Source organism: Miniopterus schreibersii (assembly GCF_964146895.1).
Source record: "Miniopterus schreibersii genome assembly, chromosome: 1".
Classification (NCBI taxonomy): domain Eukaryota; kingdom Metazoa; phylum Chordata; class Mammalia; order Chiroptera; family Miniopteridae; genus Miniopterus; species Miniopterus schreibersii.
In genome coordinates this window covers 138,333,549-138,353,459 of record NC_138101.1, presented here as the reverse complement: position 1 = coordinate 138,353,459, position 19,911 = coordinate 138,333,549, and the positions used below count along the sequence as shown (strand labels likewise).

The following is a 19,911-nucleotide window of genomic DNA, read 5'->3' as shown; positions in this document are numbered from 1 at the left end:
TTAAATACTTGCAGCAGAGATCGTATGGGCCACAAAGCCTAAAAATGTTTACTTGCTAGCCCTTTTCATAAATGTCTGCTGACAACTGATTTAGATGTGTGTTTAATTTCCAAGGTTTTGGAGATTTTCTGTTATCTTCCAGTTACTGATTTCTGGTCTAAGTCTATTATGGTCAGAGAACATACTTTATATGATTTCAGTTTTTTGTTTTTAATTTGTTTGTTTTATAACCCAGGATATGATCTCTCTTGGTGGATATTCCATGTGCACTTGAAAAGAATGTGTATTCTGTTGTTTGGGGGTGGAGGAGTGTCCTATATATATCAAATAGATTTATTTGGTTGATAGTATTGTTCAGTACATCTCTATCCTTGCTGATATTCCACCTAATATTTCTGTTAAGAGAGAGGAGTATTGAAGTCTCTAACTATAATTATGTTTTTGTCTGTTTGTCTCTCTTTTTTTTAAATACATCTTTATTGGTTTCAGAGAGAGGAAGGGAGAAAGAGATAGAAAGAGAGAGTCATTATTGATCAGCTGCCTCCTGCATGCCCCCAACTGGAGATCAAGCCCACATCCATGGGCATTTGCCCTGACTGGGAATCCTAGGTCGATGCTCAACTGCTGAGCCACACCCCGTTGGGCTATCTCTTTCTCTTTAAGTTCTGCCAATTTTTGCTTTATAGATTTTAAAGCTTTATGATATGTATATACACATTCAGGGTTGTTATGTCTTCTTGATGAATTGATGATTTCTTCATTATGCAATGTCTCTCTTCATCACTGGTAATTTTCTTTGCTCTAAAGTCTATTTTGATATGATAGCCATTGTAGCTTTCTTTTGAATTATGTTTATGTGATATAGCTTTTCCTGTCCTTTTATTTCTAGCCTACCTTTTATATCTGAAGTGAGTTTCTTACAGACAGTATGTAATTGGGGCTTGTTTTATTCATTCTGGTAGTCTCTGTCTTTTGATTGATGTGTTTAGGCCCAATATAATGTACTTACTGATGTGCTTGGATTTAGATCTACCACTTTATTATTTATGTTTGTTCCCTTTGTTTGTGTTCCTGTTTTCCCTTTCCTGCCTTCTTGTGAGTTATTTGGATAGTGCTTAGTTCTATTTTTTTATTGATCTATTTTGTTCCTTTATTATATCTTTCTTTTTTTTTCTTTTTTTTAAATATATCTTTATTGATTTCAGAGAGAGGAAAAGAGAGGGAGAGACAGAGATAGAAACATCAATGATGAGAGAGTCATTGATAGAGCCCGCAACCCGGGCATGTGCCCTGACCGGGAATCGAACCCTGATCGCCTGCATGCTAGTTCGACGCTCAACCGCTGAGCCACGCCCGCCTGGGCTATTATATCTTTCTTAATGGCTGCTGTAGAGAATTACAGTATGCACACTTAACTTTTCATGGTCTACTTAGAATATAAGTACCTTTACCTTTCTTTTGGTAGATGTCATATGTATTACATATAAATACATTGAAAATCCCATCAGGCAATGTTATAATTTTTGTTTGCAAACATCAAACATTTTTATTTTATTTTATTTTTAAATATATCTTTATTGATTTCAGAGAGAAAGGGAGAGGGCGAGAGATAGAAGCATCAATGAGAGAGTCATTGATCGCTGCAGCCCGCAACCCGGGAATGTGCCCTGACCGGGAATCAAACCCCGATCTCCTGGATCCTAGGTTGACGCTCAGCCGCTGAGCCACGCCGGCCCGGCCAAACATTTTTAAGAACTCCACAGAAGAAGAATCATCTGTTATTATGCTTACCATTAATTCTTTATCTCATGTTTCCTCTAGTATCATTTCCTTTCTGTCTGAAGACTTTCTTTCACCATTGTGCAGGTCTGCTAGCAATGAATTATCTTTGGTTTCTTGGTGTAAGAAGGTCTTTAATTCACCTTCATTTTTTAAAGATATTTTCACTGGATATATAATTCTGCTCTGACAGTTCTTTCCTTTCAGCACTTTAAAAATGTTATTCCACATCCTTCTGACTTACAAGGTTTCTAATGAGAATTACACAGTTATTTGAAACATCCTTTTGCTATGTCATGTTTCATTTTTCTCTGGTTGCTACTAATACTTTTTCTTTGTCTTTAGTTTTCAAACAGTAAATTACCATGTGTCTGGGCATAGATTTCTTTGGGATTATTCTGTTTGGAGTTTGCTGAGCTTGATACTGTAGATTTTTATGTCTTTTGCCAGATTTGGGAAATTTTCAGCTATTACTTCTTCAAACAGTTTTTCTACAACTGTATGCTTTTTCTTCTTTTTCTAGGACTTCAGTGATATGAATGTTAGATCTTTTAGTATTATAGATTCATGAGGCTCTGGATATGATTTGTTTTAATCTTTTTTTCCTATTTGTTGTTTAGATTGGATGATTTCTAAACATTTTATCTTTCAGTTTTAGAATTAACATTTTCACAATGTGATAATTTAATAGTTTGCTATATGTTCGTCTTCTTTTTAGGTTGTGGGCCCACCAGGTACAGGAAAAACAGATGTGGCAGTTCAGATCATATCCAATATATACCACAATTTTCCAGAGCAGAGGACTCTGATTGTTACTCATTCTAATCAGGTAAGAGAGAGAGAGAGAGAGCAAGCACACACACAGGTGCGTATGTGTACACGTAAATGGATAGAGTAGACCTGGAGGGGAAAGGAGTGGCAGTGCATGAGGCACAAAGGAGATTTCTGCTTGTGTGCTAACCTGGTCATGGGCACATGGGATACCAGGAAAGGCTGATGCGTATAGTATTCACTGTTGAGTGACTCTTTGATCATCACTAGTCGCTACCAGACTATATTGAGGAAAAGAAAAAAAACAATTTTTTATTTCTAATTGAGGGGGTCAAGTTGTGGAAAAGCTAAGACGAATATTTAGATATGTAGTCAAATATTTGGATTAAATTAAATTCCTACCCCTCCCATTTTATGTGCTAAGCTAGAGCTTTTACTTTGAGATAAAAAGCATTAGTAGCTTTTTTTCTGCTAGTAGAACAAATATTCCTAAAAGACTAAGTCTAAACTGTATTAATACTGGATTGAATTTTAAATCTTCATGAAGTATAAATATGAATATCTGTATTACATGGAAGGACTATTTTAGGTTTCAGGTTCAATATATAAGCTTTATAAACAGCTAACACAAAAAAAATACAACTCCTTTCTTGTAAATAATGGCTGAACATGTATCTTTATGTCTACCTGTGTGATGTGATGGTTGTTCTGAAGCTGTCACTGTCATAGAAGGGAAGAAAAACAAGTAACTTTTATTGGTCCTCATGTAGAATGTGACAGGCACACATGTTGTGAAACTTGCATGGTGGTCTGAACCTCCGAAGGTATTTATTGTCTCTGAATACATATTAACAATGGTGACTTGAGTTGACCAGTTCTGTAAAAAGTTGGTCTACAAAGAAGCACTGGGTTTTTAGAATGCTTAATGTCATTTCTTCTGTTTTGTGGTCAACTTTTCATTTACAGGTTTTAAAAATCAGTATTATGTCCACTCATGTCATGTGTTAATATCCCTGAAGGTTATAGTAATGGTCGCATATTGTGGTAAACTTGTGCAGTGAAGGGGGTTGATTGAGATTTTATCTTGATAAACAAATATGTAAAGACTTATTTTTTCTTCTATTTAATAAAATTTAGTCTGTAGTAATTTTTTCTGTTTGCAAATTCTTAGAGTAAATAAAGAATAATTCATGCATTTTTAAATAAATCTTGTCATAACTTGATAATGACTTTCTATGGTATCCGTTATTAATGATTGATTTGTATAGCATAATTAGAGAGGATTATTTTGCAAAAATAGCCAAAGACTTATTTCCTAAGGGTCTTTTTTGATTCTTTGATCATCACATCCTCCTCCTTGATGCCTATCAAATTGTTGATTTTTCACAGCTATTTTGTTTGCCAGATCTTGATGTACATATATAAATAACTCAAGCAATTCTCCAACATTACTCTAACTCACCACAAAATCTTGCAGTTCTTTCTGAGATTGCAGTGTGGGAGTATTTTTGCCCTCTAAATCTATGTGGTTCCTGAGTTTAGATAGCGAAGATTTGGATAGCAAAATAATGTGATATGGTCTGATCAGTTGGGCCTCTGGTTTTGGCTGAAAAATATTAAGATTTTTGGATACTTGGGAATATTTCTAAAAATTTATGTTTATCTCTTCGGTTTCTGAGCTCTGATTGGTAGAATTTTGATAGCAAAGGATGTCTATATTTACATTATACACCCTGGATGTTGACAAGATTAGATGCTGACTTGTTGGGAAGGGTTAAACTGATGGTAAATTAGGAGAAATATTTGAGTGGAGGCTAATATTTAAAAGATGTCTTTATTAGTGTATGGTCCCATACTACGAAACTTTTCCCATTCTGGAAAACTTTGCAACTGCATACGTTTAGATAATAAGTACTCAGATTTGAGGGAACCTTAAATAAGAACATTTCATAGGTAGAAAGGAGTGACTTCTGAATGGCTTCCATCAGAAGAATTTGCAGTAAATGAGTGCCCCTTGCAGTATAGAGATCTGTAGACTTTCAGCCTAAGATTTGAATGATGCACTTTACCTTTTCACTCCGTGGTCCTCTCGGTGTGTCCTACCTACACACTCACCACCTGCGAGTCCTTCTTCAACCACAAAAACTTCCCAGTTCTCTGCAACCCGTGGACATTTCGTTGAGTAAAATGAAACTTGGCATGCATTATTATTCATTATTTTGGTAATTGTTATTACTTGGGGAAAACAGAAACTGAGCCCAGACTTTTCTCTTTTCATAAGTTAGATGCAGAGATTTAGTGGATAGATGACTTTTATGGTTTCCAGTTATTTATTTGACGTAGTATACATAGGCAGAAATACCAGAATTCAGTAAAAATACTACTTTGTTTAAATTGTAAGTGGACTAATGTAAAATGTTTACTTTTGTGTTTTGGTTTGATTCATATCTGACTGAACAGTGCTTATGCTCTTCTGTCCTTCTGAATGTTGGTGGTTGTTACTTTTAAAGGAATGCTGATTCTTTAAAACTCACCATCCTCCTCCTTGTTTTATTCTCCAGGCCCTGAACCAGTTGTTTGAGAAAATCATGGCCTTAGACATTGATGAACGCCACCTCCTGCGTCTTGGCCACGGAGAAGAAGAGCTGGAGACAGAGAAAGATTTCAGCAGGTGAGCAAATGGGGGTGAGTTTTGAAATGGTCTGCTAAAGAATCTTTAACCCCCTTTGCATATGTCTTAGGCACCAATTAGAAAGTTGCTTCATTTAATGAAATGCAATTAAAGATTAATGGCAGTGTAAGCTTTGGGATTGTAAGTATTATTTCAGGCACTTACTACCAGTTTAGCTGGACTTTATCTTTAATATTGCATATTGTAAAGTGACTAAAATTTTACCATGCAGATTTCTTCTGCTATTAGTATTTTGGTTTTTTCCCTTCAAAGTTGTTTTATAATAGCTCATTTTGTTTGTATTTAAATCCATTTTTAAAGCATAGTTTTAGAAGGCATAATTTACAGCTGCACATATTTAATACAGTCTTTAACATGAACATGACCTTTGACTAAATTGATCATAGACATCAAAAGAACTAAAAGAGTGTTAAATTATTATGTTACTTTGAGTTCTTGTATTACAGAGCTCACCAAACATTTGTTAGCTTTTAAAAAGTCAGAGGGCAAAGAACAGTACACATTAAGTTATTTGGAGCTCTAGATTCTTAATTTTGTATCAGCCAGTGATAGATACTCTGAATTCTTTCCATGGGTATTTCCTCATATTGAACCTAACTTTCTAGAGGGCTAGAGTCTAAAATCTAATAATCCCGAATTCAGCGAACATGTAAGTGCTGATAGAATGCTAAATACTGCAATTACAATTATATTGCAGTAGAATGTATAGTTTTTAAAGACTATTGTAATAGAACAGAAATAGGATTTTAAAATGATTTTAGGTACTACTGATTTTCTAGGAAAAAAATACTTTTGTTTTCTGGTACACAAACCAAGCTCCAGGTCTTGTTAAGTGTGTGCTTGATCGATTGGGCATATTCTTTTATTTCTTTACCTTTGTTGTAACTAAAAAGAAAAGTAGTGAATATTGTTTCACAATAAAAGTGATATCATTTTTGATAAAGAAAAAATTTTAAATCTAATGAGACAGTGGAGAGGGAGTGATCATCCATAATTTCACTAATCCAAAACAGGTGTTTGATAGTAATTTTTTCAATTATCAGCTGTAATCTTGTTATTGTTTATAATTTTGTACACTGCTGTTTTAAATTAATAGTTTTAGATTTACAGAATGATTGAACAAATTTCACATAGACTTCCATTATATACTGCTTTTTAAATTTAACACGGTATCACAAGATTTTGGGATTTTATTACAGACTATAAGCATTCCCAATTTTTTTCTCATTACCATGTGTTCATTGTAGGAAAAGATTAAACTGTAGATAAGCCCACAGAAAAAAATTACCTGTTCTAATGTTTATATCCTTCTAAACTGGAAAATTCTTAAAAACATAGACCATGTCTTACCTCTTTTTTATTCTTGATCATTGCTTGTTGCCTCAAAAGTGAAACTCTGAACTCGGGAGCAGTCAGGGACATAACTTTCTCCTTTGTCGAATCTTTAAACGTGAGAACAGCAGTGTTTACACTATTTTCATAATTTTCATTATTAGAGGGTTATGAGGGGCAATTTCTTGTAATGGAAAGAGTATGTCTAGACTTTGGGATCCAATTCTGGTTCCACTACTTTTTTTTCTTAATTATATATATCTCCACATTTTATATATATATATACTGTCTGAATTTTCGTTTTCTTACTCATTCAGCAAATATTTGTGAACCTACGGGGTGCAGGGACCAAGCCACATGCTGGGATGACAGAATGAAAAATACATTACTTTTCAAAGCCTTTAGACGAATCTACTTTTGTAATAGTATAAAACAATGCTATTCAAGGCAGTCAGTCTGTAAACTGTATGTTCTCAGTCTGATGAGATGAACCAGCACCGGAATGCACTGACCTGTTTGCTTCTTTGTGAAGATCTTGTTAGAGAAAAAGAATTGATAGTAGAACTAAATGGTGTATTTAGTAATGTCGTTGATTTTTCTTTCTTACAGACCACTAGCACATTTGCAGATTTTCACTGATCCATAGGGTGCACTTTAAGTAACTTTGGTATAAAGTGATTCAAGAACTACTACTTATAGTTAAATATAAACTATGTTTTTTCTTATTTCGTCGTTTATATTCTCTAGTACAACTTTTCTTAAATGTTTTGCTGACAGTTTCCTTGAGGCTCTTCATTACAAATGTTGGCTTTTTGCTTCCTTGTAATGTCTAGGTATGGAAGAGTTAATTACGTCCTGGCTCGACGGATAGAGCTGTTAGAAGAAGTCAAACGGTTGCAGAAAAGCCTAGGGGTCCCAGGGGATGCTTCATATACCTGTGAGACTGCAGGCTATTTCTTTTTATATCAGGTAAGAAGTTAAGGGGTTTTAAATCATGCTTCACTTATATGGTCTTCAGTTGGAAACTGAGATGGGTTTTTGAAATCTTTCTTGAAAGCTTATTTTTATTTTTCAGTGAATAGATTAAAATAGCCAAAGCAGCCTGGCTGGGCGTGGCTCAGCGGTTGAACGTCAACCTAGGATCCAGGAGATCGAGGTTCGATTCCTGGTCAGGGCACATGCCCGGGTTGAGGGCTCGATCTCCAGTGACTCTCTCATCATTGGTGTTTCTGTCTCTCTCTCCCTCTCCTTTCCTCTCTCTGAAATCACTAAAGATATATTAAAAAAAAAAAAAAAATTAAAATGACCAAAGCAGTATTTGTGAATGTCAAATGTTTCTGTTCCCGGTAACCTTCAGTTTTCTTTCTAACTTTGCTCACTCACTCTTTCAACAAAAGGTAATGTCCTAGCTACCTAGTGGTAACAGAGTGCAGTTTGTAACTTACTTTTACTATGCATATTAATCAATTAATAAAGGAAAACATCTCCTTTTAAATTTTCAAAAATTGTGTTTTAGAATTAATTTAAATAAGTAGGAGTTTAAATTAAAAATTGTTTTGACTTCAATTCAGAGGTATGCTCTTTTGCTTTTGTAGGGTTAGTTTGGGTATGAAACCAATGAGAAACAAAGGCAAATAAAATGAATACAAATAAACTTTACTAGCCAGTTGGTCTAATAATTTTAAATGGACCAAGCCTTAATCAAATAATGAAGATCGTTATATAATTTTGTTTGATCTCTTTGTACTAATGCTATTTGTATATTTTGGGTATAAATCATAACAATTAAATTTTAAAATATATATGAAAGAATGGGTTTGTACTCATTCTAAGTGGATACGCAAGCCAGTTGAGTCCATTTAAAGTGAGCGTATTTCATGGTTTCTTACGAAACAGGGAAGATATGCATCATCCTGCAAAGTAGTCTGCATTAGATTCAGACTGTTTAGAACTTTGAAGAATGGAGTAAAGTTCGTGCTTAAGTGCATATTTGGCACAAAATAAAAATCACTAGACTATCAGTAAAAACTACTTTTAAAAGTAGAAGAAATAATTGACAAATTATGGAGGCTTAAGTAATAAATTTGGGGACTATGAACTTGAGGACTCTCAGTATAGATCAACAATTTTTTTTTTTAAATATATCTTTTTGTTTTTGTTTTTAAATATATTTTTATTGATTTCAGAGAGAGGAAAGGAGAGGGGGAGAGAGAGATAGAAACATCAATAACGAGAGAGTCATTGATTGAGCCCGAAACCTGGGCATGTGCTCTGACTGGGAATCGAACCCCTATCGCCTGGATCCTAGGTCGACGCTTAACTGCTGAGCCACACCCAGCCGGGCTAAATATATCTCTATTGATTTCACGGAGAGGAAGGGAGAGAGAGAGAGAGAAACATCATGATGAGAGAGTTGTCATTGATCGGCTGCCTCTTTCACTCCCCCCAACTAGGGATCGAACCCACAACCTGGGCATGTGCCCTGACCGGGAGTCAAACCTCGATCTCCTGGATCCTAGGTCAATGCTCAACTGCTGAGCCATGCCCTGCTGGGCTAGATCAACAATTTTCAACATATAAGAATCACATTGGGAAAGTTGTTTAAAAGGAAATTCTCAAGCTCTGTCCCCAGAGAGTCTTTTTCAATTGGGGGTGGCATCTAGGAATCTACATCTTTATTTAGCTTCTCAGATAGTCTGCCTAAGGACCACACTTTGAGAAACACTGAAGTTGTAATGGAAAAAGACCTAGGAGAATTACAGAAATTGAGATTAATTAAGTAGGAACTTTGCGGTAGAGGCACAGTTAACTTTATACCAGGATATAATTGAACTCTATCACAAAAGTCATAAAATGAGCTTTCAAATGTGTACTCGGCTTAATCAGAAGTTCTTTATAAATGTACTAAAGAGAATTGGAAAAATTATAAAGGTCTGAGAGAAGGGTTAAGTGCTAAATTGATTTAAAAACTGCTAAAAGCTGAACTTAATCCTGTATGGAGAGAAACAGAGATAATGAAAAAATAAGGATTTAATTTGTTTTAAGGCTCAATAATAAACTGTCTTGCATAAATGGAGAATCTGAAATGTCCGAGATAAAGTCCCATGAGATGACCCTGAGGTTTCCCCTCACTTTCTATATTTTTGACTAAAGGAACTTTTTTTCCTATAATCTTAAAAGTTACTTTGATAAGAAATAGTTCTTTTGGATTAAAGATTGCCTTTCTTTTCCTTTACCTAGCAGATCTTATTCTTAGTAAAGTAATTTCTTTTTTATTTTATCATTTAAAACATAGTTCGCTGCAAATTTAACGTCAAGTCCCCTTATTTTATAGGTAATGTCTCGTTGGGAGGAATATATGAGCAAAGTGAAAAGTAAAGGCAGCGCCTCCCCAGATGCCACGGAAGTCTCTGCTTTCTTCCCTTTTCACGAATACTTTGCAAATGCCCCTCAACCCATTTTTAAAGGCCGATCTTATGAAGAAGATATGGAAATTGCTGAAGGATGTTTCAGGCATATTAAGAAAATCTTTACTCAGCTTGAGGTAAGGATTCTCAAGTTCTTTTCACTTTCCTTTAAAGGTTTTAAGTTTAGTTGTTGGTTTGTTGGGGTTTTTTTTGAGTGAAGTAAATGAAATATTAAAATCTGACAAACAAGCTTGTTACTTTTAAGTGAGCTTATTGCAAATATTTGTAGTTCTAGTTCAAGAAATAAGTAAAAATTAAGGTATGAATTGAATGCCCATTATTCTGGCTTTTCTTGTGTAAAAGTCTTAATATTTAAGAAAGACTTGCTTCCATCAGAAGATTCAATGGTAGTTCTTTGAATTCGGATTTGAGACTGCCATGAGGCCATTCTAAGTTCTTCACGCCCCTTTTTTCAGTGGACAAAAAGTGAGGTTGCTGACTAACCGGGATGATTGATCCTGATCACTGAAGTGAAATAAGGATCACCACTGTACAAAGGGGACAGAGAAGGATATGTCTGAAACCCAGGGACCCGTGGGGTGCTTCCTGGTTTTCTCATTCCTTCTAGAAAACATCATTGGAAGACTATAACAATCCTGCAAAGGGATCACATTCAGACTCAGATTCCTCAGTGAGAAAGTTTAGGATTATTCCAGGTAGAACAGCAGAGACTTTGCCTCTTTTGTCTTTGTACCTTTAAATATGATTATAGCCCTACTCTCTAGAATAGTATCTAACACATAGTATATGTTCAGTAAATACTGTTATATGATATGGGTAGGTGGATGGGTGGTAAATACAGAATAATACAATGCAATAATAAATAAAAATATAAGACCTGCAAAACAATATTATAGTATGTTTATAATTACATAAACAAAGTAAAATGATTAAAGCCTATAATTATTATAGTAGTTGTCTGGGGAGGGAGTGTGGAGAGGAATATTCAGGGTACCTCACCTGTACTTGTAATGTTTTAATTATTTAAAAAACAAAATGAAGATGTTATTTAAAAAGTCTGAAGTAAGTATGATATAATGTTCACATTTGATAAAAGTTGTTATTAGGTACTCTGTTTGGGCTTGTTTGCTCCTCACATCCATCTCTTGTCCATTCCCCAGCTCTGCTCTATGGGGGATCCTCTGCCATGGTCAGGGGCTGACCCTTGGAGGTTTAATTTCCCAGCTTCCCATGTCAGCTGACTTACTGGGTTTAGCCAATGAGAAATGTAGAAGAAATAGAAGAAAAAGAAAAGCCAAGATATTTCACACCACCTCTCTTGGCCATGGGATTCATCTATCTCTGCTGGCCTGGCCCTCTGGGGTCCCAGCTTATTCTCGTACCCTTGTCCTTGGGCTCTGATGGGGCAGCCTCCTCCCTTTGTCCTTAGTCGAGGAATGTCATAACTTCCTGCTGTTGCTAATCTCTGGGTTACTTCGACATTCCCTCATTGGCTTTCTACTCCTCTGTCCCCTGGGTAACAAGTCCCCTGCATTAAATTCACCTTTGTTATGAATACTTGAAATAGTTTCAGTTTTCCTGGAGGCACCTTGAGTAATAGATAAGTATAGTGGTAATTGATCTTTTATTCAGTATTGTTGGGTTTTTGTTTATTTGTTGTTTTTAATCCTCGCCGAGGATATGTTTAGAGAGAGGAAGGGGGAGAGAGAGATAAATAGAAACATCAATGTGAGAGAAACATCAATAGGTTGCCTCCCATAAGCGCCCCAACCAGGGATTGAACCCAGAACCTCGGTATGTTCCCTGGCTGGGAAATGAACCCGCAGCCCTTTGGTGTACTACGGGACGATGCTCCAACCAAATGAGCCACCCGGCCGGGGCTAATATTTTTCTTAATATTACAGATGTTTTACCTTTTACAAAAAACAGTTCAAATTGTAACTTAACTGTCAGCTATTATTTTAATTCAATTAATACCTAACTAATAATGAAAAGAATTATGATTCTTTACGCTTAGTGTATGATATGTAAATTCTCAGGAATTAAGTCTGATTAACTGGATTGTGTGGATGTATGCATAAACTGTTTATTTTTCTAAAATAATCTCTCACTGCCTTTCCTATTCCCATAGGAATTTAGGGCCTCTGAACTGCTTCGAAGTGGACTGGACAGATCTAAATACCTTTTGGTGAAAGAAGCCAAAATTATTGCCATGACCTGTACTCATGCTGCCTTAAAACGACATGATTTAGTCAAGTTAGGTTTTAAGGTAAAGACTTATATTTTAGTTCCTTAATTCATCATTTGTTCAGCTGTTAGTTTTTTGTGCTTTCTTTTTTTTAACATAGGCCATTTCCCTTGGAGATTGGCTTACCACTCGTTGAAGTTTGCATTTATAATTACTTAAAAATGTCTCTTAAAGTGATGATAACTTCCTATGTTTATATGATTAGTGACCTTAAATGTAATTGTTCTAAATCAGTAATATACCCATTAAACAATATTATAAACCATCTGATTGTCTAACCAAATTTTAATACTTGTTAAAATACATTAATATATTTCCAATATGTGAAAAATCTCTGAACAGAACTAAAAGCTATAAAAATAACATTTGGCAATGGCTTTCACCTATTAAACATCTATATGCTTGCATTAAGCACACGTTATTTGTTCATTCAATAAATAAAAAGCCTCCATGTGAGGATATGGAATACTCTTATTTAGACTGTAGGATGAGATATTAAATGACTTAATCACATGATAAAAACCAGAGACCTAAAGGGCATGGAATAGCCTGTTAGCTTGTGTTGTGACTCGGTGAAATGGAATGTAATAACTGAGCAGTAAATTTGAATTTGCAGACTCTGTGACTTTGCTAGTGATACTGACCTAGACTCTGATTTTAATGCTAATCATTTAACTTTCCTGCAGCTGGTTTATCTGAGATTGTTTAAAATACGGTTGTATACTGGTTTGAATTCAGAGTTTGCAAAGCATTTGTTGTTGATGAAAGTAACTGACAAATTTTTCAGTGTTACACGTTAACTGAAAGATAGGTGCTAAATAAATTCAAGGTGCTAGAGTTGTTGTTATCTTGGATGAAAGATTCCTCAGCTACAAGATAGGACACATACGTTAATTTATTAAAAGGTAGTGTGAAGTTACCCTTTTGCAAATTATTAGTGAGAATTTTTCACTTAAATATTTTATTCTTGGGGCTGACATATAATATACTTTGAATTTGATATTAAATCTTATCAGTTTAGTTACAGGGGGAGATGATGCAATTATAGTGAACAAGTTATGCTTTCATGCAGCTTTTCTCATGAATATTCTTTTTTTTTAATATATCTTTATTGATTTCAGAGAGAGGAAAGGAGAGGGAGAGAGAGAGAGAGAAACATCAATGATGAGAGAGTCATTGATCGGCTGCCTCCTGCATGCCCCCAGCTGGGGATCAGGCCCTCGACCCGGGCATGTGCCCTGATCGGGAATCGAACCCTGATCGCCTGGATCCTAGGTCGATGCTCAACCGCTGAGCCATGCCCAGCTAGGCTCTCATGAATATTCTTAAACATATTACTTGTAGCTTATCACATTTTCATTAATCATTTTCTTCACTTACATTGTACTATACATCTAAAGATAGCATGAGTGCTGATAGTATCTCTTAGATTTTTTAATGTTTTTAATTTTAAAGTTTTATTTTTATCCAACTTATACATGTATCTGGTTTAAGAGCTTAAAAACCTTGTAGATCTGCTTAAAATTTTAAAAAGGAGGCCCCTGCTTCCTGATCCTCCTCAATTATCCAGTCTTTCAACTCTTTTAGTATTTCCTTTGTTATTTTAATTTGTATCAATAAAGAATGTTAGATTTCCATGTTAGGCCTTGTCTTTTGACTGTGCTGTCCCAAGGAGACATGCGAGCACATTCGCAATATAGTTGTCATAATTTTGCTTTGTGGTTAAAAGCTCCTTTTTCAAAAGCAGAATCTGTAGATATGTTTGTATAAGTTGAATTGCATTACATTTTCAGAGTTTTCCAAAAAGGAGACTCTTTAAGCTGTCTCCTTTGAGCTTTTCCAGTTCTGTTTTGCATAGTGTGTCTATGATCCTGAGAGCCCATGCAGGGACTTCAGTGAAAGTGTGACTTTTTGAACTCCTCCTTCTCCTAAGCTCTCAGCAGGATGACCTAATTAATCATGGTAATAGGGAAATTCAGAATCAGATAGAGCTAGAGAAGATACCAGCCACATGCCTAAACCTTTTTCAGTAAGAAACAGTGCAGAATTGAACTTTAACTTTCACCCTGTCCAATGGAAATCTGGCTCAGTTACCAATCTTGGACAAATATAGATGCAAGCATATCAAAATGAGTAGCACAGAAATATAGGATATATGAACAATTAGTTTAAAAGGAGAGAGTTAGTTAAGCATTAAGAGGGAAGAAATATGATCTCCCTACTTTACACTTCCCTAGAAAACAAAATAAGAGGAGAAAACTAAAAACATAAAACAAAGGAACTCTAATATGTACTTAGTGAGATCTCAAAGGTGTTTAATAAAACAAGGAGTAAGATACACTAAGTAGCAATCAGAATCAGAAGTAGAAAAGAGTGATAAAAACATGTTGAGAACTGATCTAGAAGAAAATCAGGCAGATAAAACAGAAGTAATCACCAAAGAGAGAATGAAATTTCCTTATGTTGGAAAAATACTTGACATTTTATTATTTTACAAATGTGCAGTGCCTAACATTACTGTACACTGGGCTAGTGGGAGGATACAGGGATCAGACAAGTAAATACACAGAATTACAAATTGTGGTGTGCTACGACACAAGGGAAAAGAATACGTGGAGCCCACTTTAGGTTGGAGGCCAGAGAAGGCCTAGATACAGTGGGGTCTAACCTGATACTTAAGAATGAGAAAGAGCCAAGCAGACAGACAGTAAAGAGAACAGCATGTGCAGAGGGCCAGAGGCAGGGATGGTTTTGCCATTTCTGAGAAAATGAAATGGGAGAAGGTGACATACAAAGTAGGAGAGGAAGGCAAGGGCCAGATTGACCATGGGCCCTAACTTAATATAGCCATATGAAGGGTTTTTTCCCCTAAGGCAATTGGAAAGGTGTGACACCAGGGAGGTGAAGTGATTGGATGACTGCTGTGTCAGTGATTTAGGTGGTGCAAGACAGGAAGGGGAGGGACTAGTAAATAGATTGCTTGCAGTGGTCAGAGTAGTGGCTTAGACTAGAGTGATAGTGGTGGTAGAAATGGAAAAAAGGGAATAGATTCAAGAGGGTTTTTGTGAAGGTAAGATTAACATACTTTGGTGATATATTGACTGCCAGGGGCTGAAACAGAAAGAGATTGTTGAGTGCTGGGTAGGATTCATAAGAGGGGAAAAATTACCTCAAAATACTACCTATGATGAGAGTACCAATGGATGAGAAGTACAAATTGGTTGTTACAGAATCGTCATGGGGATGTAAAGTACAGCATAGAAAAAGATAGTCATTAATATTGTGATAACTATGTACGGTGCCAGTTGGGTATTAGAACTATCAGGAAAAATATGCACTTAGCTAACCAGTATGCTCTACATCTGAAACCATTACAAAATAATACTGAATGTAAACTAATTTTTAAAATTTTAAAAGAAAAAGAAGTACCAGTGAAAATGACCTCGTATATAATGATAAATTGATTCTTGCTTATGTAGAACATAAAGAACTGAATTGATGTTATATTCCAAGCAATGATATACAAGATCTTCTCAATGTAGTTATATATTTGGGGGGCTTCCCTGAGGTTAAATACAAGTAGGAGAAGCAGAGGCATAGTGATAAATAAGACCGTGAACTTTCTGTTTGAATAATTTATTACTTTTATCTGAAATTATTTAGGATTTTTTTGCATGATGGTTGTAGTTATGATGGTATTGTTTGGCTTTCAAGCTGTCTTGTTGACAGGCTTTTCTCTTTCTCCCTTTCTCAGTATGACAACATTTTAATGGAGGAGGCTGCTCAGATTCTGGAGATAGAAACTTTTATACCTCTCCTTCTACAGGTAAGCTATTGAGATTTGAAACAAAGAAAGAGCTTTAAGAATTCCCAGGGGCAGCATCAGAAAGCTAGATAATTTTGGGGGTGCTAATTGCCATAATTATTTTCTTTAACATCATTATGTTTGATATTCTGTTTTAAACCTGTAAATTTCCTTTAATCCATTCACTGGTTATATAGTAGTTTATATTGTTTCTGGGAGTACTATTTAAAAATTCATAATTTATGTATGAGTTTTGAAAAGACTTAGTAATTTTAATAAAGAAAATTGCATTTTTATGCAGTTTGGAAGGAAGAAAAGCAATTTTTATTTTTTTATTTTTTGTAATGTCTTTATTGACTTCAGAGAGAGGAAGGGAGAGGGAGAGAGAAATAGAAACATTAATAATGAGAGTCATTGATCAGCTGCCTCCTGCATGACCCCCACTGGGGATCGAGCCCGCAACCCGGGCATGTGCCCTGACCAGGAATCAAACAGTGGTCTCCTGGATCATAGGTTGATGCTCAACCTCTGAACCATGCTGGCTGGACTATTTTTTTATTTCTTTTGTTAGAATTGTTTCCAGAATTATTTTTGATGTTTATTGGGTACATTGCTTTTCTTTATTTTATGCCTAAATTTTTTTGAGCTAAATGATGATGTTTAAGTATGTTTCTTATTGTGCAATAGTCTTTAGTATGGAAGTATTAAAAACAAAATGTGGAGTTCCCAATTTAAGAATAGATACTGCTCTAACTGATAAATAAGTTGGGTTCCAAAAGTAGTTTTATGAGCCAAGTTACTTGGGATTTGAAATGTATTTTATCAACATATGTTTCAAGGAATAAGGAGACACATAGAGTAGGAAATTGAAATAGTAGCATAGGAAATTAAAAAGGTATAATTTTTACTGCGTTGAGGGGTGCAGAACTGGCTCTCTGCATAATTATGATACAAGGTGTTTACTTTGACATCTTTTTATTGCCCCACATGAGCATCTGTTTCTTTCTTTGCACTCTTTGCTTAATTCTGACCTAAGCCTCTCATCTGTTTGGATTACTCTACCTGTTAAAATAGGGTAATTCCATGCTTACCTTCTCAATCTCCCAGCCTTCCTCACACACTATCAGCAAAGAGCTATGGTACCCATATTTGATTCACAAGTCATCCTATAAATTTGCCAGATTCCTCTCTGTGGAGCTGGTGAATATGAAGAATTAGTAAGCTAATGAAGCCGTTTTTTGAATAGCAAGAATCTTGTGCAATAAATTGGAGACTAGCAGGATAATGTATCCATTAGAATATTTTGCCATTTCCTCACTTGTCATTTCTAGAATCCTCAGGATGGTTTTAGCCGACTGAAACGATGGATTATGATTGGTGATCATCACCAGCTACCTCCAGTCATTAAGAACATGGCCTTTCAGAAGTATTCAAACATGGAACAGTCTCTCTTCACTCGCTTTGTCCGGATTGGAGTTCCTACTGTGGACCTCGATGCCCAGGGGAGAGCCAGAGCAAGGTAAAGGAGGGAGGGGATCACTCCAGGACATCAGTTCCATAATCCAAGTGTTTGATAACATCTCTGTATAAACTCAGCACTCATGCTGTCCAGGAACTGGTCTCCCAAGTATCTGAAAGCACCTTGATTGCCTTTGGCATGGGTTGTGCATTGACCAAATTATTTTTTCCACTGTTTCTTCTTTTTTTAATGCCCCCAAAAGGTCTACGGTTAGTATCATTTTGAAATATGAAGCAAAAAGTAAGAGGTGAGCATACCAGTTCTTGCTTCATAAAGTGTGCAGGCTCTATCTCAGATACCTCAACATTTTTCTGAATTTATAGACTTTTCCCTGCTTTTTTAATTCGAGTGAAGATAGCATGTACCTCAGAGAGCACAAGGGAACTGTCATTTCTGTAATGTCCTCTATCTTCTGATTTGGTTAGTTGAAGTAGGGAGGCAAAGATTGGAGAAGCATTACTGCTAGAAAGGTGAGCACAAAATTGGGGAACATGAACGTTAAGAGGAAGAGCACAGTTCCTTAGAAACCCTTCTGTATGTTAAAGGGGCTTTCACCTTGCTAACGTTTCCTGTTTGGGGGGATTTGTCTTTGGACAGCTTGTGCAACCTGTACAACTGGCGATACAAGAAACTAGGCAACTTACCCCACGTGCAGCTCTTGCCAGAGTTCAGTACAGCAAATGCTGGCTTGCTGTATGACTTCCAGCTCATCAATGTTGAAGATTTCCAAGGAGTGGGAGAGTCTGAACCTAATCCTTACTTTTATCAGGTAAGAAAAAAACATGAAACTTTTACCGGACTGAATTACTACCTAAATTAGTGATACAGAACCATGTGGCTAGTCATGGAGTAAAGGTAAGTTAGATCCCCTTCTCTGCACAACACAAAAATTTAATTTCAGATTGATTGAAGATACATTCACAAAAGAAACTATAAGCAAACTTTCTAGAAAGAAGAAAATATTGATGAATATATGATTATTGGGGTGAGAAAGATCTTATTAAGCTTGTTACCAAAAGCAAAAATCATAAAGAAAAATATTGGTTTGAGAGAAAAAATTTATTTTCAACATTTAGCAAACAGTAGGTTGAAGTCTGAATGTATAGAACTCTTATACATTGCTTTTTAAAAAAAATCAGTGCTCCAACAGAAAAATGCAGTAAGGACAAGAATATGCAATTTACACACACACAGAAATGTAGATTTATAGCAAGTACAAACCACTGGGACATATTTTCACCTCTGATACTACTTTGCTGGGGCAGGTTTGAGGAAATTCTGTACTCATGCAAGGCTCGTAGGAAAGTAATTTTAAGACAGACTGTCAGTATGTATTAAAAGCACAGTGTTCTCACTTCTAGGAATTTGTCCTTTAAAAAATTAGATGAATTTGCAAAGACTTGTATGCTAAAATGTTTATCTTTTTCTTTTACTGCAAATTATTTTGGAAATGAGAAACAACCTTAATGTCTTAATCAGTAGGGATTAATTACACTGTTACCTATTCCATGTAATGAAGTACTAAATTGCCACTAAGAATAACATTATAATTTGGTTTACTGCCAGGAAAAATGTTTATGCTGTATTAAATGAAAAAAATAAAGTTGTAAGTATATTTATAGTGTCCATTTTATTTTTAAAAAGGAAGAGAAACGCATACATATAGAAATATATACTGATAATCTATACAAAAAGGTCTGGCAGCATATATACCACAAGATACGTTCTTTTACCTATATTAGAGTTGATGCTTAGATAAATGTAGTTTGCTATTGATAACAAAATTGATAAAATTTACAGCCATGTGGTTTCTTTTCCCTCCTGTCTTCCAAAGAACTAGAAAATTTAAGAGATAACTCAAACTGTATGAGTGTCACCGGAATATAAATGGCTTTTCTGAAGGTCCTCCTGTAATTTTCCTGTTGCCTTGACATGAAGTCCGGCTTCTTGTCTTTCTTTTTTGATTTTTATGTTATGCTTATATTCTTATTTTACTTCCCTCATCTGTACTCCAATTTAGTCTCCACTGAACTGGACTAAACAGCCTTGTGTATGCTTCCTGACTTTCAAGTTTAGTTAGACTCCTTCCCACCGGTCTAAAACCAGTCTCCTACCTCACAGTCAGCCAGACTGACAACCTGGGGCCACATCCTCTCCCACCTAAAGTGGTCTGGTAGCGATGGCGGCCATCACAAGAGAACAAACACTAAACACAAACAGTACCGTGACATAGGAAGAAGGAGGAAAAACATTGTGTGAAATTGACAGTTAACACTGTTAGATGGATATGCTGTTAGACTGGATTTTACACTGGCTTCTGAGCGTTACCTCGCCCCT

General features: G+C 35.6%; 1 protein-coding gene across 1 annotated transcript in view; it reads left to right on the top strand.

Annotated features, from left to right (window-relative positions):
* Positions 1-19,911, top strand: part of AQR (aquarius intron-binding spliceosomal factor) — an 88,997-nt gene that overhangs the window by 56,885 nt on the left and 12,201 nt on the right. The window contains exons 23-30 of the mRNA XM_081161353.1: positions 2,498-2,608; positions 5,112-5,221; positions 7,408-7,543; positions 9,909-10,118; positions 12,134-12,271; positions 16,005-16,076; positions 17,387-17,574; positions 18,172-18,343. Coding sequence (XP_081017479.1) covers positions 2,498-2,608; positions 5,112-5,221; positions 7,408-7,543; positions 9,909-10,118; positions 12,134-12,271; positions 16,005-16,076; positions 17,387-17,574; positions 18,172-18,343 — 1,137 coding nt within the window. The remainder of the gene's footprint in view (positions 1-2,497; positions 2,609-5,111; positions 5,222-7,407; positions 7,544-9,908; positions 10,119-12,133; positions 12,272-16,004; positions 16,077-17,386; positions 17,575-18,171; positions 18,344-19,911) is intronic.